Below are 24,635 nucleotides of genomic sequence, written 5' to 3'. Positions count from 1 at the left end.
TACATACTAGGATAGGTCAACATGATACTACAAATATTTTGAAGCATTCTCTGATTGGTCCATTCCTAAAATATTTTTCCGATGGGTCAATCAAATGATTCAGTGCATTCGTAGTGAAAATTGAGTAAAAATTGAGCCACTCTTTTTCGATACCGGTTCAATTTTCACTCTTTATAGTGAGATTCCACTCCAAAAAGTATAAAAAATACAAGATAAATTGCAGGCAATATCAAGAAATTATATCAAGACCGAATACTATATTTAAATTTTCACTCTATGTTAAATAAAAAGGTAACTTTTATGAAAAAAAATCGATATCGGCGAATGTGACTGCGTCGCGAGACTCCTCATTTCAGGGTTTGCGAACTGATTCTCCACGAGTACTCACCTACATACCTCACCAGCGATCTGAAAGATTTCTTTGCTAAAGAGTGACGAGTCTATATACAGCCGAGACGACGAGCAACTAATCTAAAGTGTCCTTCTTCGCAAGCCGACGCGGCGCGGCTGTTGCGAACAGCCATCGAAAACATTATCAGCCGCTTCGAGAGGTTTGTACGGTTCGTGTCCCATATCTATAAGATTCCGGAATCATGTACCTTGCGATAATCATCATTGACCGTGGCTCACGAAGATCGTGACGTACGTTGCGCGCCTTGAAAAGAAAATCGCCGCCTCGAAAAGAAAATCGACAGAGGAAGAGTCCGACCGTCTATAATCGCTTACGTGCATATAGCTGACAAGAAAATAAGTACGTCGACGATTACTCTCGTCCATGAACGACGATTACCTCAGAAATGATTTTTTTTTTTAGTATCGGAAATTTAATTAAACATCTTCTCTGTTTTATCATTTTTCCAATATTAAAACCTTTGATAAATTTTGCCATGAGGATTTTGCCGAAATTTATTCGAAATTAATTGGAGAATAAAATGTTTGTTAGCGCGCTTTAGGAGCGATGATATTTAAAGATATTTGGAAATTTATATGTATGTTTATGTGGCAGGAACAATTATTAATATCTTGAGCAATTATTTTCAAATCCGTCGAAGATTTTTAAATGAAGAAGAAAGCAATAATTCTGAGATATGTATTTAAAGATATAAGTATTGACATGTCTTTTGTATTTTTTGCCTTAACCTTCCGAAGGCTAACGCCAAAATCTGCACCACCGTTACTAACGTTGGGTCTGTAAAATCCATTTAATTTACAGTGTTAAAGTTTCCGGCCAACATATAATTTTGCGATAATGTTTACGTCAATCTGTTTTTCAATTTATAAGTAAATTCTTGGTATAAACTTAATGTTGGTACAACTTGAAAACACGATATTTTAAATACTAAAATATATTAAAGACTTATTGTATATTAAATCCTTATTTATAAAAATTCTTTATCTAAGGAATCCAATAAAATTATTAATTGAAACTTTTAGCAACCATTGTGTGCTAATTAAAAGGGTCTAATTAATTTGAAGGAACCAAAATGACATGTAACTCGTATAAAAAGGAATGAATAAGTATATGTTAATAAAAATAATCCAAATTTACAGATGTAAGATAAGGAAAATTGAATTGTTTTATTATTTTAGAAGAGATTTATAATTGAGTGGATCTAATATAGACTCATCAGCTCCGGAGATTAAATAAAAACATTTCGAACAGTACAGAATTACAGTTGCATTAATTTTCACGTTATATATGATACATAATGAAATACATACTTTAATGTCTTAAGCACGTAATTTACATCATTGATATGCGGAATATTTTGATACAGGCAATTCAAGTACGTTTTCTAGTACAAAGTCTTTCCGTGCTAGTAACCACAAACTGCGAAGAGAATTTAAATAAAACCTGCTTGGCGAAAAATGTGACGACTATACAAGCGGATTAACAACGTTGTTAACCGCTTTTCTCGAGCTGCAACATGCATTTTAGTTCACTCTTATCTTCACCCATTACTTTAGCATGCTGTTTGCGATGTATTTTGAATAATAAAGGCGAATATATTATATAACGATAAGGTGAAGCAAAATGAGCTTCGCGAAGTTGCTGATCGATACGAAAATGTAGCCAATTCACGAAGATCAAGTTAATTGCTTGAGAGAACGCGCTGCAACTCGGCTAGATACAGCGACTGTGATTAAAACATGTACAGCACGTCTTTGAGAATGCGCATGACGAAACAGAAATTTCGCGAAGTAAATAACGTAGGTATATCGCAACGCGGATGAAAATCGATGAAATCGTCGTCGCGGGCTTCTGTTTTATCTCGAAACTCACCATATCTCGTTTTCGCTATTTTAATGTGCCCTACAAAGATTATTATTATATTGGCGCAAACACCGAACGTGTTGCGGAAGATAATTCCAACACGAATGCGTTAATATCCAGCTTATTTGTATACCATTTCCAAATAATTAAACACATCGTGTTTGTACACCGAGCATATTCGTTGATACGTGTATAGTTGGCAGCTTACTGGGCATATTGCGTCTCGTTTAATGTCGCTTCTTAACAATGATTATTCATGCTTTCAAAATAATGAATACAGATTGTTTTACATCGCATTTAAAAATAATTTAAAAAATTTAACGACGGTTCAAAATCTATTATAGATTAAAAATTATTTCAATAAAAAGTAATATTATTTTTATCTATGCTTTAAAATGGAAATGCATGGAAATGTATTATAAAATAATAATAAAAATCTCAATTTTTTTATATAAGTTTTATATTCAAGATGATTTATGTAAAGTTTTACTGCGAGGCACAGATTAGTCTGTATAAATAAATAAAATTTATTTATTTGTTCATTTGCAGAATAATCTCTGCATCGCAATAAAATTTTATATAAATCATTTTAAATTCTTAAAGCTTTTATATAAAAACTAAAATTTTTATCAATTTTTTTAAATTGTAGTAATAAAAAAATAACAAATAAAATAAATAAACTGTAAAAACGTATTATTCAATAAAAATAGAATATTATAGACACAACATTTTTATGTGTATATAGTTTATTTAAAATATAAATATTAACGCATTTGTAAAATGAGAGTAATACATCTTTAATAGTCACCTGGGAATAGTCATCTGGAACGTTTTTACTCCCAGCGGCGAAAAAATGTGAATTGTAAAAAATATTGTTTCGAACAAATATTTTTTAACATATTTTCTTTCTTTTTTTAATAACTATTCTTTATAACCTCCAAATACACAATTCTATCAAAAACTCGCAAAAAAGCGATATTACTTAAATATTACTTAAAAATCTTTATTTTTTTTAAATAAATATATACTATCATAATACTATTTAATGTGCTCCATTTAATGGTTGTTTGATTTCTATTTACTTTTTTCAGAAAATTATGATTAAATCCATATTCATAATTCTCGAGTACTAATAAAAAAAATTAAATACAAATAAATAGGAAAACAATCAATAATATACAATATATTGTTAATAATAATCATTCTAATTGAAATAAAAACACTCCCGATGAGATAAAAAAAACTCGTTTAGATAAAAAAACTGTCAGTGACTATTCCCGAGTTAAATCACGCTACCGATTCAATTAGATTCACTTGTCAATCTCCAAGGTAAGTCGATTCCGCCGTGAAATCGTTTCCGGAACTCGCAGAGTGTTCTACGTCGCAAAATGACTCGTGAAGGCCAAGAAAAATTAGTCAAATTAGTTGGGTTAGTTCAGATGGTTTGACTGGATTAGTTGATATGTTACGAGCACGAGATCAGCAAAACGATACCTTTTGCACGTGTAAGCTTCCTTCGATATCCCTTGCGCGACGCATAGCCGGAAGTAGCGAGGCAATCTGCCGCCGCGGCGAGGAACAGTCGCTGCCGCGAGGAACTGCTGCCGCCGCCGTCGTCGGGCAATACTTTGCGCAGCTTCACCTAATCGTTTTCATCTCATATTACAAACCACTCCTATCATTAAAAATCTACACGACGTCGGAAACCTGGACGAATCAGACAAACGCACCGTCGCGAGTTCGGCTTGTAAATGTGCCAAGATACGCATAACCTGTGGGAAAATTCTTTGTCCGTTCTTTTCTATGTGAGAACAAAAGGTACTTCCCGGAAATCACGATCGACTGCAACTTCAACGATGCAACTTCAACTGCACGAATTTTTCTGAAGAGAACAAAAGCTTGTTTCTGAAGGTCATCTGATCAAAAATATAAAAAGTACTTTTTAAAAAACAAATTAAAGATTAATAATTCGATGTATAAAATAAATATACATAGAGACAAAAAAAATATTTATAGAATATATTTAAATATATTTGCCACAAGGAACTCCAAAATAAAGCAGATAATACTATAAATATTCAGATGCGATTAAGAGTTTTTATTAATTGTATAAAATAATTTTAATCGATGTAGGTTTCGAATTTTTTGCTATTCTTCCTGCTGTCAACAATAATCTACAAAAGTGATTATATAATATCACGAATAGATCGTATTGGATTTATTAATATAAACCGTAATACAGAATAGACAAAATCAAGATCTTATATAACGGTATCGTTTCCCTGAGCTTAATATATTCATATTTAACACTGCAGAAAATGATATTTCAATGATAGACTATACAAAATAATAGACTACGAAATAATAGACTATGACGATAGCCAATGATGGATTACGAAAATAACTAATAAATCGCAATTAAATGCAAATCATCATGTAGAATCAGAGAAATTAAGCGGTTTTATTACGAGGAATAAAATGTTTCCACAGATATATTTATATATAAAAAATACACACGATATATATTATTCTCAATTATTAATTAAATATTTACGTTTAATTAAATTTATTATTGAAAAACAAAGGAGAATGGTATTTTGCCCGAATCATGATGTAAATATTCGAGAGAAATTGGATTTTTCGGACTTTGTTTTTAAAGTTCACATACACATATCTTCACGTCGCAGATTTAATCCCGCGAAAACGTGGAATGCATTTCCGTAAACTGCGCGTCCAACCTTGGAAGATAATATCAGTCGTAAAACAACACATGTTGAGAGAATATAGCGCGACACGTATATACAATCGCGTAGATGCTTTATATTCATTCATGATTCATACACCTACCCAAAGCTCCCGATTGCACATGATAAAACTGTTTACAATGTCGAACCTGGAAATGCCGCAGACGCAATCCCGGAGATCCGTGAGAACAAAAAATTGAATAACATACACAAAAGAGCTAAATAAGTTCATCAAGATAACGACTTGACAACTCTAGAAGGCAACGAACGATAAGATAATCACTTCTTCGATCTTCGTCTCTAGCGAATTTCCTCAGAGATTTTCCGACGTCTCAACTTGAAAATTTTTCTAAACATTCGAAACCATAAAAGTTTTCCCCATCGTGAAATACGAGAAAGTTATATAAAAAAAAAAAAATTATTACTTCGAGAGTCCCGCTATACAGTGTTCAATTAGAAAAAAATTCCCTTGGCATTGCATTTTGTTACAAATTCTACGGAGGAATTTTTTAAATCACAGTTTTCTAATGTTTACAACACTTTAATTTTAATTTTGCATCTGTTAAATAATAAGAGTTATACGTAGAAAGAAAGTTTTTTCTGATGTTCAACAAATTCAGCTAGAAAGATACAGCTCTAAAAAACATGTTGTTGGGCAATCAAAATAATTACATAAGATCTCAAACATGATGAGTACTATTGCAAAAAGTTTTGACATTCCAACAAGTTTGAATATTCTACATAATTATTTCGGTCCAACAAAATTATTTTCAGATCCATATCTATAGCTAAATTTTTTTAGATACTTCAGCAAAATCATTCTTTTCGTGTAAACCGATCGATAACCTGTCAAAAACACAATTCTATGATATCCCTGAGATAAATGTCCGTATATAGAAAGAATAGTTTTAAAGTATTAAAAAATTTAGCTAGATGCAGATCTAAAAATAATTTTGTTAGTTTCCCTCAAAGTAATTAGGTACTAGAATAATAAAACTTTTTGATTATTCGTTAAGCTCGAGTGTCTTACATAATGTTTTTGTATAGTCCTATAAAATTATTTGCAGATCTGTATCTAAATTTTTAGATATTTCAACAAAACAACCGTTATTTCCGTGTATTTTTAAAATATTGGAAAAGAATGTGGTGAAAGCAAAAAATAATCTTGAATATGTTTTGCGCAAAAAGAATGAACTATTCATATCTTAAAGATACACATTTCTGCAGATTAAAATGTAATTAACCAAAGAACCGAAAGTACAAACATGCATTCGCCTATATTCAATAAAACAGACGAATATTGAAGGAAAACTAGAAGACGCACATCACAAGGAAAAATTTCTAACGCAAATCAACGTTCCGCTTCGACATTGTAACGAACTTTGCTTATGTAACTAGAGACGTGATAATACTTCCGTTATTTAAAATTATAAATAATACAGCAACACACGCAAAGATACCTATTTATACGAGATCTCGCTTCATCACTTCAATAAATCTTACGTGATTATGCAGATTTCTGTATAAATTCTGTACTTATGCCAAAATTACTTTAAACTTTAAATTTCAAGAAAAAAGAACATTAATAGTCTAAAATTGTTCCACACAAAAATAAATTATTACGCCAAATTTATTCTAAATAATATTTTAGTAGGCTAATAAGTCCAAAACATAAGGAAATATCGTATAAATAAATATAATTTTATTGTTTCCATTGATAAAATAGAAAAATTAACGCGCTCTTTTCTATTTGTAAGATATACTGCCTTGAAAATATCTGAAATTTTTCTCCGAGATATCACTGAGATAAATTTTATTTTTACCATATTATTTGAAATCAGATTGGAAATTTAGATCATACTAGACTTCACAAATGCTCCAATGATACCTACATGGAAAGAATGGTTTTGCTGAAATATCTAAAAATTTATCTAAGTACAGATCTAAAAATAATTTTGCACCATCTAAATAACTATTCTCATAATATTATTTTAAGAACTAATTACTAGAATGTTAAAACTTTTTACAGCATTGCTCATTCATGCTTGATATTCCTACGTAATTATTTTGATAATAAAATTATTTTTAAATCTGTATAACTATATATAGCAAAATTTTTTAATACTTCAGCAAAATGATTATTTTTGTGTAGAAAAGATCGGAAGATATGCGTATTTCAAAAACTTATCAGAAATAAAGCAATCTGCTGATCAGCTAGAATTCAGCTAGAAGGATTGCACGTCACCGTATGCAGCAACCTCATCGATATTGCACGTCATTTATTCGACGATGCAGAACCAAATTGAGATCCGCTTTCGATCAGGGACAGAGGACCGTCTTTTAGGAATATTAAGGTCTAACACGTCACTCGACAACTATATATCGGATCATGACGTCAGAGGCGACGTCAAACGAAAACAAAATCAAGCAATAATTTTTTTCTCCACGTCAGAATAAATGCATTTCTTTCCACGTTGCGCTTATATTTATAATTAATTATCCACAAGTTAAAAATTAATACTTTTGAGATGTCTTTTTACAAAATTTTTCTTATCGAGAGATGGATTTATCTATCTCAAAGTATACGTAAGAGGTAGCTCGTCATTCCTTTTCTGATGTCATTTCTATTCAACATAGTTAATGATGGATTAACATTGTGACATCTCTTGAGGAAAAACATTTTATAATTAGCTTTAGGTGTATTTTATCGTCGATCATACACGGAAGCTATCGTAACATTCATATTTCTCTGTAATTTTATTTCTTCTTCATTTATCAACATTTATAAAATAACGTTCTTTACTTGAACAAAACGAAGAAGACGTGGATATTCGCGCTATTTTTAGCAGGGTAGGCGGGTGCTTCGCATGATATGTGCGTATTTTCATCGCAGCGGGAGAGCAAAGTTCCTAAAGTGCCGCCATTATAAAGAGAGCTGTACAGATAATTGGCAAATCGGTCCTTTATTTACAAGTTGCATATGTAAAATTGCGCAACAGCAATAGAGATATTAATTGGGAACGTAGTGTGTGGGCGAAAAATGAAATCATCGTCTACGATCGTTAATACAGCATCGTTATCCGCGTAAATGATGACGTAGTCACTGACGTGGCAAGCGTCTCTGGCGTATTATATCTAAAATTGCTACTTTAATTGGCAGATGCAAGTATCTGAAGCGGCTAATAAGAATTTCTCGCTACTTTATTTTGCTGCAAAATTCAATACGACGTGATGCCCAAAGGGAAGACTTTCAAGGTACATGCAATATCAGACATAATTATAGAGAATTGGAAGTGAAAAACGTGAATAACGAACTCGGAACAGGAATATACACTTTTTTTTACATTAAAAAAACATATCATTCCCTCATTTTAAAAGTAATATTCTAAAAAAAAATTAAGTTTTTCAGAAAAAAGAAAAATTTTTTTAATTAACAAAAAATTAATGACTAATTAAATAATATCGGCAAAAATAATACTCTTGAAAACATGTCATTTTGTCATTTCCATTTTACAAGCCTTAAAAAACTCTTTTTAAGTCGTTGACGATTATTTTGATACCTTAAAATTGTAACAAAAAAAGTCGAAATAATTCATTAAAAAAATAACATAACTCGAAATATCACCAAGAGTTTATATTTACCTTGATCAGTTTACCAGATGGAATAATTAAAAATTAAATTAAAAATAAAACTTCGTTTTTAAACTTTGATCATAAACTCATAATAATAATCCAAAAATTACATTTTTTTTAATTATAATTTTTTAAATAAGGGAACGATATGGATTCTTAGGAGTTACTGGAATTTTTGTTATTAGTTTTATTTTTTAAAGAATTTTTCAAATTTAAAACTGAAAAATAAGTTTGTGAAACAAAGTTATTGCAAATAATTACAATTTAAAAATTATGAAAAGTCCCAGAGTCATTAGGACTCATATGTTTCAGTTACAAGTTGAAAATATTAAAACAATTTTCTAAATCTGCCTAAAGAGAATAGATTCAGCAATATCAGGCATAATCATGAAGATGAGAACAAATAATTAATTACTAAAATAAATATCCAAAACTTTTGTATGTCTTTTAGTAGTCTTCGGTGTTAATTATTGAAAAATGTAAAACTTTTTTCTTTACTTTGTCTTTAGCTCACCGTGATGTCAAGTTCGACCCTGACACTCACATACTCAACGAGATGATATAATGTCACAGTAGCAAGTATTCTACGAATATACATGGAATTCGATCGGATAATAATAGTGTCGTCCTTATTGAATCGATATAATTCGTCATTGCATACCGAACCTTCAATCAATCGTAATTCATCCTCGATCTTTCCGCGCGAAACAGAAAAGTCTACATCAAAATCTTTTACGGAAACGGAATTTTCATGACTTTATATAATAACGTTGCTCTTGTAAGTGACTATATTAGTATCATCTTTCTATGAAGTAGATTTTATATTCACGGATAGCCTGTCATGAAAGATAAAGTCGCAAAGGAACTTTATCGTCAATTACAGATGATAACAGTTGACAGGCAGATAATTATGATATGTCATCAAAATATAATCCAGAGAGATCGATTTTTCATCTTTGACGTCTCGATGTCTTTATTATGATCCACATCTTCACGAGTCGATCAATGTGCCGTGACTAAAGCGAGGGACAAGGAAACTTACTTGAGATAATAAAAGGTCCAATCTCGGAAAAATGGAGCACAAAGAACACCGAGAATGTTATTGATCGCCGTCACCGGCGTAGGAGTATGTTTCCCGAACATAGCTAGTTTTATCGATTAAATTTTTCGTAAACGCATCCTTTACATATTTACGTTTAGTCGTTAACGTTGTTGAGAAAACAAGTCAAGATAAGAATTCCAGCAAGTTATAAGAGCATGCGAACGCGACAAACAACGTTCTCGATTTGTCACGCGATCTCTGAAAAACATTGAGCAACGTGTACGGCTACGTTTTTAGAATTTTTTGAAATTTATATCTTATGTACTTTTCTACTAATGTAGATTAACTTTAATCTCGGTTTAACTCGCTCTTCATCTTTTTCTAATTTTTAGAACTAGAAAAAGACGAGGAGAAAGAAGAGTTAGTGGAATCAAGATTAAAATTAAGACTACTTTCCCCTTTTAGGCGGCACAATTGACACAAGTATCATTCTATGTTATTCATTGAATGTTAAGAAGGATTGAACGACGTCAAGTGTGTCCTCTATAAGGAAAGCGGCCTAAACTACATTGGTACAAACGAGCACCAATAAAGTAAAGAAGGCTATAAACATACTAATTTATTTATGTAAGTACTACGAGTTAAAAAAAAATCATTTTAATTTATCCACGTTATTTTGCGATCTAATTTATCTGTCGATTTATTATAAATGGAAAATAATTCCTGATTACGCAGGTTGACGCTAATGATAAAATCCAGATATATCGGATGTCAATTGATTCTCTTTGAAATTTCCAAGTATTTACTTTCGCTTTGCTATTTTCGAATGTCATTACGGAAACGTTTATTCATATAATTTTACATAATCGCATTCACGTTTGAAACGGAACACTGACAAGTCGAGCGTCATTTAACGGTGACACGAAGACATCTGGGCTACTCCGTAATAACTCGGGAAATTGATCAATTTCGACTAGACGACACTCCAAAAGTATCTCGTGCATCCAACTCCGCTCGGTCTCGACATGTATTACACTGACGTAATTCAACTCTTGTACAGTAAGTAATCAAGCAATCGCGCCCACAAGACAGATTTCTGATCGACGCTTGAAAATGGATCGGAGAAGGTTTCCCTTGTGATTTCTCAATCACATGTATACAATCGACTTTGCCCTTGATTTCGACGACTGATATGATAACATCGACAAGAGAAGGGACTATTCGAGAAGCATTACAGAGAAGACTTCCTGGAGCTATCTTTCATCTTGAGCTGTCCTTTATATATTATATATTATATATATACGGTTACTTTGATCAATCTCGAATCGATTTTTCACGCAGAGAGATCTATAAATTTTACAAGCGATTAAAAGAGAAAGGCGTTTTCCCACCATTAAACAGACAACCAAAATCATACTCTTAATTAATAATTTTATACGGAAACATCTAAAAAATTAGTTACAGATCTAAAAAATTAGATACAGATCCGGGATTATCATAAATCTTTCATTCTAAGATTCTATAAGAAACTCTTCCCTAATTTCCAGATTTCATGATTTTCCATTTTGACTTTCATTAACAAATTTTTTTGTATTTTTGTCCTGATTTGGAGACTTAAATATTTTATTGAGAGATCGATTCAACATAGCAATGTAAATTACTATTAATATTGCTGACAATGCCTGCATTATTAACTGTTAAGTTGGCAGTACCCAACTTTCCAAAACGGCATAGGTATGATGTATATTAAACTTGTCTCTCGACTTTTAATAATTAAGGAAACCAAAAAGACTTCGATTCGTGAAACTGTGACCCGAAAATGAAAGAAAATTCGTTAAAACTCTGAAACCTTATTATTTATATAATACTAAAAATACATATTTATATAATACTAAAAAAATCTTTAATGCAATGGTTCTCTTAACTTGACTTTTCGGAATATATTGGATCCTCATAAGTAATGCAGGCAATTGTTTATTTTATAGTTAAAAAATTAAATATCAATCTAATATGTTCCGCGAAGAACACGTGCGCTCTTGAAATCACTGATGTAACGATTACAACGTAAATGTCATAGTTGTATTACAAATGGCGGGTATATAGAAGTCGCGTGAGAACTCCGAGAATTCCGATCGATTACTAACTTCGAGCCAAGGATTGAGTAGTATATTTGAAGAATAACAAAATGTGACATAAAAATCCAACCATGCAGGGAATTCCATTAATTTCTAGGGAATTTTGCATCGATGAAGTAGCGTGAACAATGAAGACGGATGAAGAATATAATTTGGCGTAAGGGTTTGGATAATCAATAATTTAGAAAAGAGGAATAATTGCAGGAAAATAGGTAGTGCTGCATTCTGAAATAAAGGACGTATGATTGCAAGATGTGTCAGACAACGAATAAAAAAACGTACAAAAAAAAATCTACGTTTAGATTGCATGAAGAAATGTCAGATATCAAATAAATCCGTTTTATTAACGCGTATAATACCACTAAGATATTACACCGGATTGCATAATATCAGCGTAAAATCCATCGCCCGAATTCGATATCCGCATTTTACTTCTCTTTCGCCACAACCGGTCTACTGGATTAATCTGGAAATTAACGGAAATTGAGCCACGACAGATCATCGACTGATTATCGACATGAACTTCGATCTCCGCAAATTTCGTTTTCAACGAGACCTGGGACAGGCGTGACTTCCACGTTATCGAAAACCGTGCGCGAAGAAATGCATAAGATCCTCGTTATCGAAGAAGGAATTTCTCGAACGAATAGAGTCGTTTCTCGTACTGCGTGCTCCGCATTCACGTCACGATTTTCGGTCTTCCGTCGCGCTCGCGTGCCGCGTCGAGCAGAAAGGAGACGGAAAACGAATGGAAACATCAAGGCTGTGAAATAGACAAGGCGTGCGGAGAAACAACAATGGGATAAGAAAACAATAGATAAAAAATGAAAAAAAAAAAACAGAAATAAACTCGTGACGAAGGTGGGAGAAAGAGAGAGGACGACGACCTCGCGAAATGAGAAATGAAAGTCCACGCGTGGCCTTTCCGAGAATTCGATTGAGCAAAATCAACGCCGTCTTCGTCGTCGTCGCCGCTGTTCATCTCGACTCTCGAGCGTAAAGGAGCGGAGCGGAGAGCGCGTTTACTCGGCGTGACGCGCGGCGTGGCGCGGCGCGCGCGTGACGTCGGCGCCGATTGACAAACTCACCATCGGGGACGTGACGTTGCTGCGTGTTACGGCGTCGCCGGCCGCCACTGTGCGTCCCTCTCTCGTGTTTGCGTTATCGCGCGGCCACACCGCCGCGTGACGCGGCGTCGACGCTCGTTGTTACAACACACGAGCACACGAGTTCGTTAGGCCCCGGTACGCGCGTGTGGTGACGCCGCCACCGCCGCCGTCGCCGTTGTCTATACTCCTACTCCGATATACTCCGGTCTCCTCCTTCTCTTCCGTCTCGCCTACCACCGACAGTGCCGACGGGCGCGAATGTGAAATTGCGTGTCGCCGAGGCGTCGCGCGTCGCAACGCAACGCAACGCGACGCGACGCCGCGCTACCGCACGCGAAACGCGGAGCGGATATATATTCTCTTTCTCTCTTTGTGTTGTATGTTCCTTCTGTCTTTCTCAAACGAATCGATACTCCCAGTCTCCCACGGATATTCTCTGTCGTGGACGCGTCAGGACGCGTGCACGTGCGACGGACGCGTCAGGGCGCCGCGCCGCGCCGCGTCGCGTCGCGCGGCAGCGACAGCCAGCGACAGTGGCGGCGGCGGTCCGACCGCCGCCGCTTTCAATCAGGCGCAGCAGCACAAACGGTCCCGCGCGCGAATTTACGCGGATGGTTTATGAGCTAGTCGCGGAGACGCGACAAACGGTGGAAACGGCGAGCACACCGACTGCGGGCCTGCAGTTGGAGGCGGCGATGGTCGGCAGCGGCAGCGGCTGCGGCTGCGGCGGCGGCGACGGCGACGGCGACGGCGGCGCGCACAACAAAGACGGCGACATCGTTTCCCGATCGTCGGCGTCTGACTTAACTTTGGTCTGCTTTGGTAGTCTGCCGACAGGTCACGGCGCTGGTTGCTAGACGCATGCCGGTCGTGGCCGAGAGTCGACGAAGACGACCGAGCGACCTCGCTGGTGCAGTGCATCGAGGGTTGCATTGGAGTTCAAACAAGAATGCGAGAACCACCCCCCTGGCCGGGATAATCTTCCGAAATTCTTGCGGCGCCCGTGAAATTCGGTAAAAGATAAAACGCTGCCAGATCGTAATCTGACGGAAAAGAATTTATTTTTAACGTGCAGCCAGCGTTTCAGGTGAAGAGATCGAGCAAGCGTATATTCTTGAATTTACAGGGATTAGATGAAATAATGTAAATACTTGAAAAATATACTATTTGCTTGTTTTGATTAATAAGAATGTGAGTATACTGATTCCATTCTTGTTGGAACAGTGTTATATATGCTTGAATAGTGTAGTAACAATGCAATGTCATATCATTATTTTAGCAGAATATCTTTTAATTGTTTAAAAAATATTGGAGAAAATCTGATTCTGCTCTTCAAAATTACAAATGATATTTCAAATCAGATTGCATTGGCCAGCAAAGATGTTGAAGTTTTGGAGAACAGAAAAAAATTTAACAATATGCAGATTTGAAGATAATTTTGTTATACACACGAATATAATTATGTGGGGCACTGGTGGATAAAATGTCAAATTTATTTTCAGATTTATATATCTAACTAAATTTTTAAATACTTTAGCAAACTCGTTTTTTTTAATAAAAATATAAAATAACAGATGTCAATCCATATCAAAAATTGTATATTATGCTATGTGTGTAACACGATTTCTGCAGGTAGATTGAAATCTGTTATTTCATATTTCTGTTGCCTGTGTTTTTCGATTGTCTCAGACTAAATCGTGTATTACAGTGTAGGTGTAATACATGATTTCTAGTAGATTGAAATCCGTTATTCTCTGTTCCTATTGCCTGTGCTTTTCATTGTGTCTAACTCCTAAAGCACCTAAATAATAGTACGGAATGCTGGAAACTTGTGCTTAACTAGGAAGCGAATGAAGCGAGAAGATCACTTTTAATGGAATGAAATATTCGAGCTGTATGGGCGCACGAAAACGCTTTCCGTAATCAAGATCGTAATCAGAACGAAAGTCAATTAACCATTGAACAAATGAATCCGCTGTTGCGTATTACACGCATGTTCACGCGACTCATACTAGAAACGTACAAGTCACTCGACTTCGCGTCCGCAAATTTCCCTCGCTACAACGCGACACTCCTCGAATGCGAATTTGGTGAAACTTGTTCTGATTTTCATGCACGAAATTTATGTAATACCTACGCAGAATTCGACTCGCGTTCGCGAATCGCATTTGAATGTACTAACTCCATAAACACGCGAGGAAGAATCGTGACGCGGAACAGGAACATCTTCCATTCAAAAAATCTGTCCCGGAGAAATAAAAAATAGAACTTTTTCTTTTTTCTTTGTAAAAACCCTAGATCTGCTCACGTTGCTTGTACTTTTTGCTCTACTACTCTGCATCTTTACTTTCAGCTCTACTGTACCATTAATGATAATTTTGTACCGTGTGCTATTTCGAAAAAAATCGTGGCAGTCCTAGCTTAATATTAAGCTGGCAGGATCAATTCAAAATAAAAGAAAAGAAGAAAAATAATAAAGAAAAAAAGAAAAAGATAAAAATAATCAGAAATCAATACGATTAAATTTTTACTATATTATGTACTACATTTCCAAGAAAACACTGGCGCTGCTAATTTAAGATTTAAGTACAGGATCATAAAAAAAACAACATAAGGACAAATATTAACACAACTGAATTTGTATTAATTTATACCATTGAAAATAAGTTAATATTTTACATGTTTTCTCCTTAAATGACTTTATTATTTACCTTATAGATTGTAAGTATATATAATACTTATAATCTTTGAGGTATTCCACGTCAAAATGGGCACCTTTGAAACATCGTTATTTTATTTTATTTTTTTTTAATTTGTTAACATATTTTACAGATAAAAATATGAGATTTCATGTTTTGCGAAAAAAATGTGACATCGTTTTTTGTGTATTGACGCATGTTAGTTGCAAAAATTCATGAAAAAACATCGCTCATGCGAACATTTAAATTATTATATCGTTGAAACCCATTAGTCGTACAAAAAAATGCAAGAGATCGATTTTAAAAATCGTAAATTGTTCTGTAATGGATGGGTTATTTTTAATTTATCATTTTCATATAAATAAATCATTTTCCATTTGTTCATATCAATTTTTATAAATATTTTTTATCGACTCATCAATTAAAAAATTTTATAAAAATATCATATTCCCATTGCAATTATGAAGCAACCCTGAAAATTTCGAAATGAAATTCGAATTTTTTAACTATGCAATCCATTCAAGTTACATTTTGAAATTTTCCTGCTAGCTTAAATCTTAAATTAACAGCGCCACTTTTCTTGGAAATGACACATAATATTAGGTATAGTAAAAAGTCATCGCGTATTTTTAAAAGACATCTATCAGTAAAAACCGCAATTACTTTCTTACCAACAATATAAATATATCTTAATAGAGTAAAGTTTCAGCTTTAAAAATCTCTTTTTTAAATTATACGATACGACAATTTTTAATGGAGTTATGAGCAATTAAAGTCAAAATAATTCTTTTATTTAATCCGCGATAACTCAGTAATCAAAAGTCGTAGGAATATTTAAAAAAAACGATTTTGTAGGGAAAGTATCAAGCTTACACGATATGTAATCGAAAATTTTCTCAAATTCGTTTTGGACACGTTACAAATCCACAAAGTGAGAAGAAAATTTTTCGTCTTTTTCAGTTCGTTTTTCAGTTAGTTTTTGGTATTGTATATATTAAAAATTTCGATAAGTTCGATTCTGCTGATTTGATTCTACTAGTTTTATAGAACTTTCTTTCTTTTCGAAATCCAAATATACGTACCTATATCTGTTTCAAGTTTAAAAATTTTTGAAAATTTTAAGCAACATGAACAAATTTCTCTTATATAATAGAAATTTAAATAGAAAAACGCGCCAAGTCACGTGATCATGATAGTTGCCAATTGACTGCAATAAAAATCGCATTTTATTCTTGTTTTACGTCTAATAAAGATAGAATGACACAATAGTCAATGCTTTTGTCTTCATCGTTCATTAGGCGTAAAATAAGGATAGGAAACAAATTTCACTCCAGCTAATCAGCAAATATCACGATCACGTAATTGTTGTCAAATTATAAGGTCTCTGTCAAATCATAAGGTCTCACGCATCTCTGTCAAATTATAAGGTCTCCATTTCTTCGAAAATAGCCTTCTTCAGTCTCCTCGGGTCTGATTTAGCTAGTAAATAAGTGATGCACGCATCATAGGCACAGCCATAAAAAATAGAACGTAACTCAATGTCGAAACCAAGAGAAAGAAAGAGGAAGAGAGAAACGAAAGCAATAAACTCTGTTACTATCGTCATGCATATTTGTGGTGAAGGGCTTGCAACATCCTGCCATCAATCTCTTCATCGAGGTCCCCGTGGTCGACGTGAAAACACACGTGGTATTACTTTTTTCTTTTAACAGTCCAACCGCGAAGTTCAACAATGTATTTGTCCTGTTTACGCCTCACGCAAAATGAGACTCGAGAAAAGATCTTTCATTTGAATGAGCGACGTGTGTGTGTCGCATGTCACGAAATGAAATGAACACTAAGCATATTGCGCCGTCGATCGTCGATTAAATTATTCTCACTTTCTTTTTTCCGTCGTCGGATGATCGATTCGTCGGCGCGCGTATCATTGGCCGGCAAAGTGAACTCGAAACTCCTCTTTCGATTAAATGTTAGTTAAATAAATAATGAGATGAGCGTGTGCAGTTTTCGAGCTTATTAATCTCTATTCTTTTTTCAGCTCAACTTCTTATATGGTCCATCTTTTCTCTTTTTTTCATGTTAGAAAAAAGAAGATGAAGGATGAATCATACACCAAAAAAAAAAACAAAATTCAGCTGAAAAAAAGTCTCATGCAAAGAATGATTTTGAAGTATCTAAAAATTTAGGAGATGATTGCTTTTGCCTACAAATCGATTGCCTATAATATCGTTTACCTACATTGCTTTTGCCGACAGTTCGTTTGCATACAAAAATTATTGCCTACATGCATTTTTGCACACAAATACAAATTTTAGAAACAGAGTTACTTTTGTCTACATATATTATTGCCTACAGTTCGATTGCCTACAAGCACTTTTGCGCACAAATATAAAATTAAAGTTAAGTAAGAAAATAATTTATATTCTTAGAAAATCTGTCATGTGAACAGTGGAGTGTCAGCCCACTGTAAACAATGTTCGCTTGGAATATTTTTCCAAAAAATTTAACCCTAATCAACCCCCAATTTTTTATGTGAGATGGCCCTCATTTTGCGTGAAAGATTGTGAACTGTAGGCAATAATGTATATAGGCAATCGACCTGTAGGCAATAATACATGTAGACAAAAGTAACTCCATTTCTAAACTTTTTATTTGTGTGCAAAAGTGCATGTAGACAAACGATACTGTAGGCAATCGATTTGTAGACAAACGGGATTCCCTTCAAAATTTAGCTACGTATAAATCTGAAAATAATTTTATTCGATTATCAAAATAATTGCAACCAATTTAAGCATCCTCCATAATTATTTTGATGGTCCAAACAAAATTATTATAAGATCTGTACTTAATTAAAACTTAACTTAAATTTTTAAATATTTTAGCAAAATCGTTCTTTCCATCTATTATAATGGTATATTATATGTTAAGAAACTCCATGTGTGTAAAAATAAATTATTTACTTATTCATTCGATTCTCTATAATTTATTTAATTTCTAAGATTGACGATAGGTATAAAGCGAACGTGCGATCTTTACTGAAGATAAACGTTTCCTCGTCAAAAACACAGAATAATCTCCGTTCATAAAAATATTCTTGATGTTTAGCAATTTCTATTAATGGCATAATTGAATTAATAGTGTAATCACAATCATGCTAATATCTTTACTTCAAGACAAATCGGTATGATGTAACAAGAATTGCGAGGAAAAGATGGAATTACCCGCCGTGATAACAAAGGATCGCCCATCATGCAGTTGTTAATAAAGGTTATGATAAAGCGGAAGTAATGTGCAGGTTTAGCCGCGTGCGCGTTTCGTTTGCTAGCACGTACTCGCTCATGATGTATGTAATATGTCACGCGATCCGCCCACGTGAATAGTGTAAGATAAATTATTTTTGCACTTGCCGATTCGTAATTGTTACGCGCTCACACACAACAATTACCAATCCCCCCGTGCATTGAATGTAATTGAAATGTCTAGTCTGGGAATAAGAGAACTACGACTTGTGACGCATTTTAGGACTTTATATTTCATATGACTACAATAAATTATTACGAATTTATTTATTAATTTAATAAATCGTATCACACGTATACATTAAAAAATATTTACCCATTTTATCTTTTTCCTAATTAAATCAATTAGAAAAGTAAATTTTAATTGTCTTGCCTAACCTTCTATATAATCTAGATATTAGACTTAGAGACGACTGTTCCACCTTTAGATAAATTATGATAAATGATGATAATTTATAAGAAATAAATAACAATCATATGTAAGAGAGTCTAAACTATAAATATTTTTTTATATGTGTTAAAAAATAAAATCATTATATTCTAATCAATTATAATTAAATTACGATATTACATGTTTCGGCCTTTTAATGTGATAATAGATAAAAAAAAGTACGAAACAAAGAGCGAGAGAGCGAGTAAGCTGAAATCTATCGAAAGGTGAAACAATCCATCCTTAATAGTAATGTTTAACTGATTCAAAAGCTAGCATTTTATATGTATGTATACATGTAAAGAGAACATAATTAAAACGAAATTTAGATGTATGAAACATACAAAAATCGGAATGAGCAAATATTTTTGTATGATACACTCTTTCAAAAAATAGAAGTAAAAATAATTTAGGAAACAGGAAATGAAACTCAAAGAGAGAGCTCTCTTAAATTAAGAAAGATTTCCAAACAATTTCAATGGAGTAAATCAACAGTGCGTCTAATTCTCTGGTTACAATGCATTTACTCGAAAATGTATTCGACATAACTGTCAAGTAGAAACAATGTATCTACAGTGACGTGGCATTACGAGTATTTATGACAGCACACAGTCAAATCTGTCATATAAAGATGAATCATGATTCAGATTTATTGAATGCTTGAGAGGATGGCAGGGATGTGAGAATACCTGACGCGACATAGACAAACGCTGATCCCTAAAAATACTAAAAGACGATGGTGAATATTAAAACTCTTTAATTACGAATGTGTATTTTTAATTATTGCGAAGATTATGATAATTAATGAGTGTTGAAAATTCTAAAAATTTTTACAATTCGGATGATTTTATATTGCTTAACAGATACTTTTAGTTTATTATGTCTAAATATTGCATGATAAACATAAATTGCCAAATATATACCTGTTTATAACTGCAAAAATATAAATCTGTTTTTATTAATTCATTTTTTTTTATATGTCAAGAAATTTTTATTTATGCATTTTTATTATCGTCTGTCAAGAAATTAAGATTTTTTAATGATTTGATTTATTTGTAGAGGACATCTCCTATTATGAGATAGACGTTTAATATGAGATAGCGGCGTTTCTGCTAAACTAATAAACACTATCTATTGGTTCCCTCATGAATTTATTGCTCTTAGATTGAAAACTATTTAGTAAAAAATTCATTATTAGATCATGTAGTCATTGTAAAAAAAGATTTTAGAATTTGTTTTCAAGTTTCATTGAGATCAGCCTTTAAATCTTGTTTATTGTTAATAAATAAATATTTGGCAATAAATTTTTCATGTAGTAATGGAGTAAAATCGTACTAATAGAAAAATACGAAGATATTGAATTGTTTAATTATAGAAGTTAGATTTAATGATCGTAAAACCATAAAAAGAAATTGTAATATGGGATATCCGGGGTATTCTAATATAAAATAATCCATACTCCTATGTTATAGTGAAAATTGTTGCTAAAGAATAAATATTATTGTACAATAATAAAAAGAACAACCGGAATGAACGTTGAGTGCCTATTTCTGTGATGCTTGATTCCAACTACCTGAAGACGAGTTCTGGGTATAATCTATCGCATGCTCATTTTTCACACGCTGGCTGTGTTTATTTGCATTTTAGAAACATGAAATAAAGTTTTTTAATTGCAATAACTGATAATAAACTTTGCGTTTTACTATCGATTTCTCGAGGCATCTCATAGTAGAAACATAATTTTTTAACTTTGTGATTTTTGCTCACTTTTTTTACATTTCTTTAGTTTTCAAAAAAAAAAATGGAATTTGAATTAAATTTTATATAACGTCATCTTAAAGCTTATTAAATTCCCTTCAAAATGACCTATTATTTTTTTACATTCTGCCCATAGATTTCTAGCATTTATCGAAAATGAATTCGGTATCTCATAATAGGGTTACCTTTCATCTATAGATATAAATAAAATGTGTAAAATATAATAAGAAACGAGCGTAATAACAAAATATTTGTTCAAAGATAGACATCAAGTTCGCGTTTAATAATAAAATTCCTCACGCAATTAATCATTTTTGATATGTAAGTTTTTAATATCGAACTGCGTTGAATTTTATAATTTTTATAACGAAAGCTGCTGGTATGAAGCAATACACATTTAGCGTAAATTCGAGGGGAGCGATCCTTTCAATCTGTGACAAATTGATAATAAAATTTTCGAACAAACCTTCGAACAAACCTTCGAACAAACCTCTGCTATATAACTTTGCGATTTTTGGATTTATCAAGGACTTTTGTGATGACTCGTAAATAATATAGCGAGAGAATTAATTAATATCGTAAAAATGGCGCGATAATAAAATCCGATTGCTTCGTTTTTAAAAGTTAAGACAGACGCAATTGACGAGAAACCAGTAACGTGGCAAATGTCGCGAATGTTGCAACAAGAACATGGCAAGGAATGCAACTCGTGAGAGTCCCCGACCCAGTGTCACTATTACGATTGACACGTCTGCCTAGGAGAGTGCTCGAGCTGCGATTAAACATACATGCACGCGTACGACTTTGAAATTGTTTTACACAAGTGCGTAGAGACTCATGCAATAAGATTTACTTTGAATCGATTTGAACAGGACTTAGCGAATGCAAGTCTTAATAACATATTCATTTTAATTTTTTGAAAAAAAAAGAAACTAAATTTTAAGTCAACTAAATCGCTCATTTATCAATTGTACTTGAGCATTGCAAAAACATAACAAAAACACATTTAGCTTTTCAGTCAAAAAATATATTAAATTGTAGTAAACGAATCAAATAATTTGTTTTGCTAATTAATACTAAATAATTGATTTTGCAATATTTAAATTTTATGTACAATAAAAAGGAGACTGTATGAAATTTAAAGACTTCTCGACAATTATTAAAACGTATATTTCACTCCGAATAAGAAATAACGAAATAATATATAATCAATTCATTAATAATATACAGTAAGAGATTTTGCAAACGATGGTTGAGTTTCTTTACCCTGAATTGGGTTATAGCATCTCGATTAGAAAATGTCTATGTAATGCATGGCATTGTGCGATAGCAATACGTATTGAAAATTAATTAGACTTTCAAATCGGCAACACTTACACCCTTGTAAGTAAACGGGACGCATGTATATAAATGCAAACATAAATATTAATATACAAAAGGAAAAGAATTTAAGAAAAAAATCTCGACAATCAGGTATCTTTACAGGTATCTGGCATATATTAATCTTGCAAAGATTATACTAAAGAGCCCAGGTTAGATTTACAAAATGATGAAACTTGAATTCCCTTGATTAATTCCCAGATAAAAAAAGAAGGTATGCATTAATTAACGATGATCAAAAACTGAACTGACCAACGTAGGTGAAACACCCGTCTAACATCCAAGGTCACAGATCAAGGTCGGTTATCTTAAAGATGATCTTTGTACTTGGCTAGTATCTTTTTATGGACACGTGATAAATTTGCAATCGCCCTCACGAGTGTGTTGAAATTTCATTACATATTCACGATCCTCGATTACAGAAATATTAACAATATTAAAATTAAAAACAGGACTATTTATATTAATATATTATAACTATTATAAGTGAGAGAGAGAGAGAGAGAGAGAGAGAGAGAGAGAGAGAGAGAGAGAGAGAGAGAAAAGCACCTACGGTCAAAGTTAGATGTTGAAATAATACATGTATATGTATTTTAAATAAAATTTCAGATATATGAGTGTGCGCCAATTAACTTTTGAACTTACAACACAATCAAACTGAAATAATAATTTCCTCCAAATTAAATTAGTATTAAATTAAATCTTCAATTTTCATGCTACTATCTTCTTGTCAGAAATTACTATTATCTCAAATAATGTCCAACCAACGAGTATTTTAATCTCGATAATTTCGAATGGACTTAATCGTTAATAATAGTTGGGCACCAGGTACGAGCCATTTTTGCGGAAATAATAATAATGGAATTAATTAAATATCTCTTAAGATAGATCGAAAACAGTGACTCAGCCAGAAATGATTAGTCGATCAATGCTTTAACGTCGATCGATCCATCATTTCTCACTGAAGACGACTCCGATATTATGTGCTTTCAATGCTATTGCACAATAAAATGGAGTTTTGCATACAATAATTTCTGACGCTCTTAACGCAAGAATAATCAACCTGTGGCAGTCTAATATGTTAATAATTCCGAGATATCGCAACATATTTTCTAGTACAATGATAATCAGATTGCTGTACACATACGCGCATGAATTGACCTCGGATTAGTTGAATCTACGAAAGAAAGGCAAGGTGAACGTGTACCGGAAGAACTCGAACAAAAAAAAGAGTAATGATAGTATAACACACCGCCTTTTACATTTTATTTGCAAGATTAAACGTGACTTATTATTTATACATACAATAATATTATCGTGCACATGCATCAGAATTTTCGCAACGGTGTACAATTTCACCGTACGCTCGATAAATAGCGAAAGCAGCATAATTCGAGTGATATCGACAAAAAGAATCTTCCTTTGTTATCGTACAAGACTTTTTTTATGTAAGATAGTTTATGAAATAAAACACTTCTGTCGCCAAAATAATTTCGTGAGAGATGAAATACGTTTTCTTTCTAAAAACTGAAGGTCTGGTAATTACAGGTTCTTTTGTTTCTTACATCTTACATAATGAAACGGTCTTGGATGGTAATCTCCGTTTTTCAAGGCCGTAATTGTTAACAGAAAATGTTCAGTTAACAAATCCAGTAACGGAAAGTCTCAAGGATAACTTTAATTGTAAGCTGAATTCGAGTCATCAGCATCGTCCCGCTTATGAATGACCACACTAAACCGTCGTCGAATCCTAATTGATTGCCACCGCATAGAACAATATCGAATCTAAATGCGTCTTTGTTGCAACGGCACATCGTTACGATGGAACAGACGCTCGTTTGATTCTACAATAGAGCAGCAATAGAGCAGCGTAATTTTCCCTTTCATCGAAGTAGTTTACAAACCACGATGCATTCTTTTATGTTCTTTCTAATCGCTCTATCCTCAAATATACGATTCACTTTCTCACGTTGACCTTAAATTCGTCACTTCGATGTCCTCGCATGCGTACACTTTCCAGTTGGAGCACAACGTTACTTTTAAAACACGGAGAAATTTCTTTTTTTTTTAATACGTAAATCATGACAAATGTGCAATCTCTTCAAAGCAATCGTATAAATAACAATACTGC

General features: G+C 33.2%; 1 protein-coding gene across 1 annotated transcript in view; it reads right to left on the bottom strand.

Moving 5' to 3' along the window:
- Positions 1-13,613, bottom strand: part of LOC108750773 — a 16,894-nt gene extending 3,281 nt beyond the window's left edge. The window contains exons 1-2 of the mRNA XM_018490499.1: positions 12,918-13,613; positions 3,770-3,917 (exon numbers count right to left, since the gene is read on the bottom strand). Of these exons, the coding sequence (XP_018346001.1) occupies positions 3,770-3,917; positions 12,918-12,920 (151 nt within the window). The 5' untranslated portion in view covers positions 12,921-13,613. The remainder of the gene's footprint in view (positions 1-3,769; positions 3,918-12,917) is intronic.
- Positions 13,614-24,635: the final 11,022 nt, after the last annotated feature.

Source organism: Trachymyrmex septentrionalis, unplaced genomic scaffold (genome assembly GCF_001594115.1).
Source record: "Trachymyrmex septentrionalis isolate Tsep2-gDNA-1 unplaced genomic scaffold, Tsep1.0 scaffold37, whole genome shotgun sequence".
In the NCBI taxonomy this organism is placed as follows: Eukaryota; Metazoa; Arthropoda; class Insecta; order Hymenoptera; family Formicidae; genus Trachymyrmex; species Trachymyrmex septentrionalis.
This window is presented reverse-complemented; position numbering and strand designations above follow the sequence as displayed.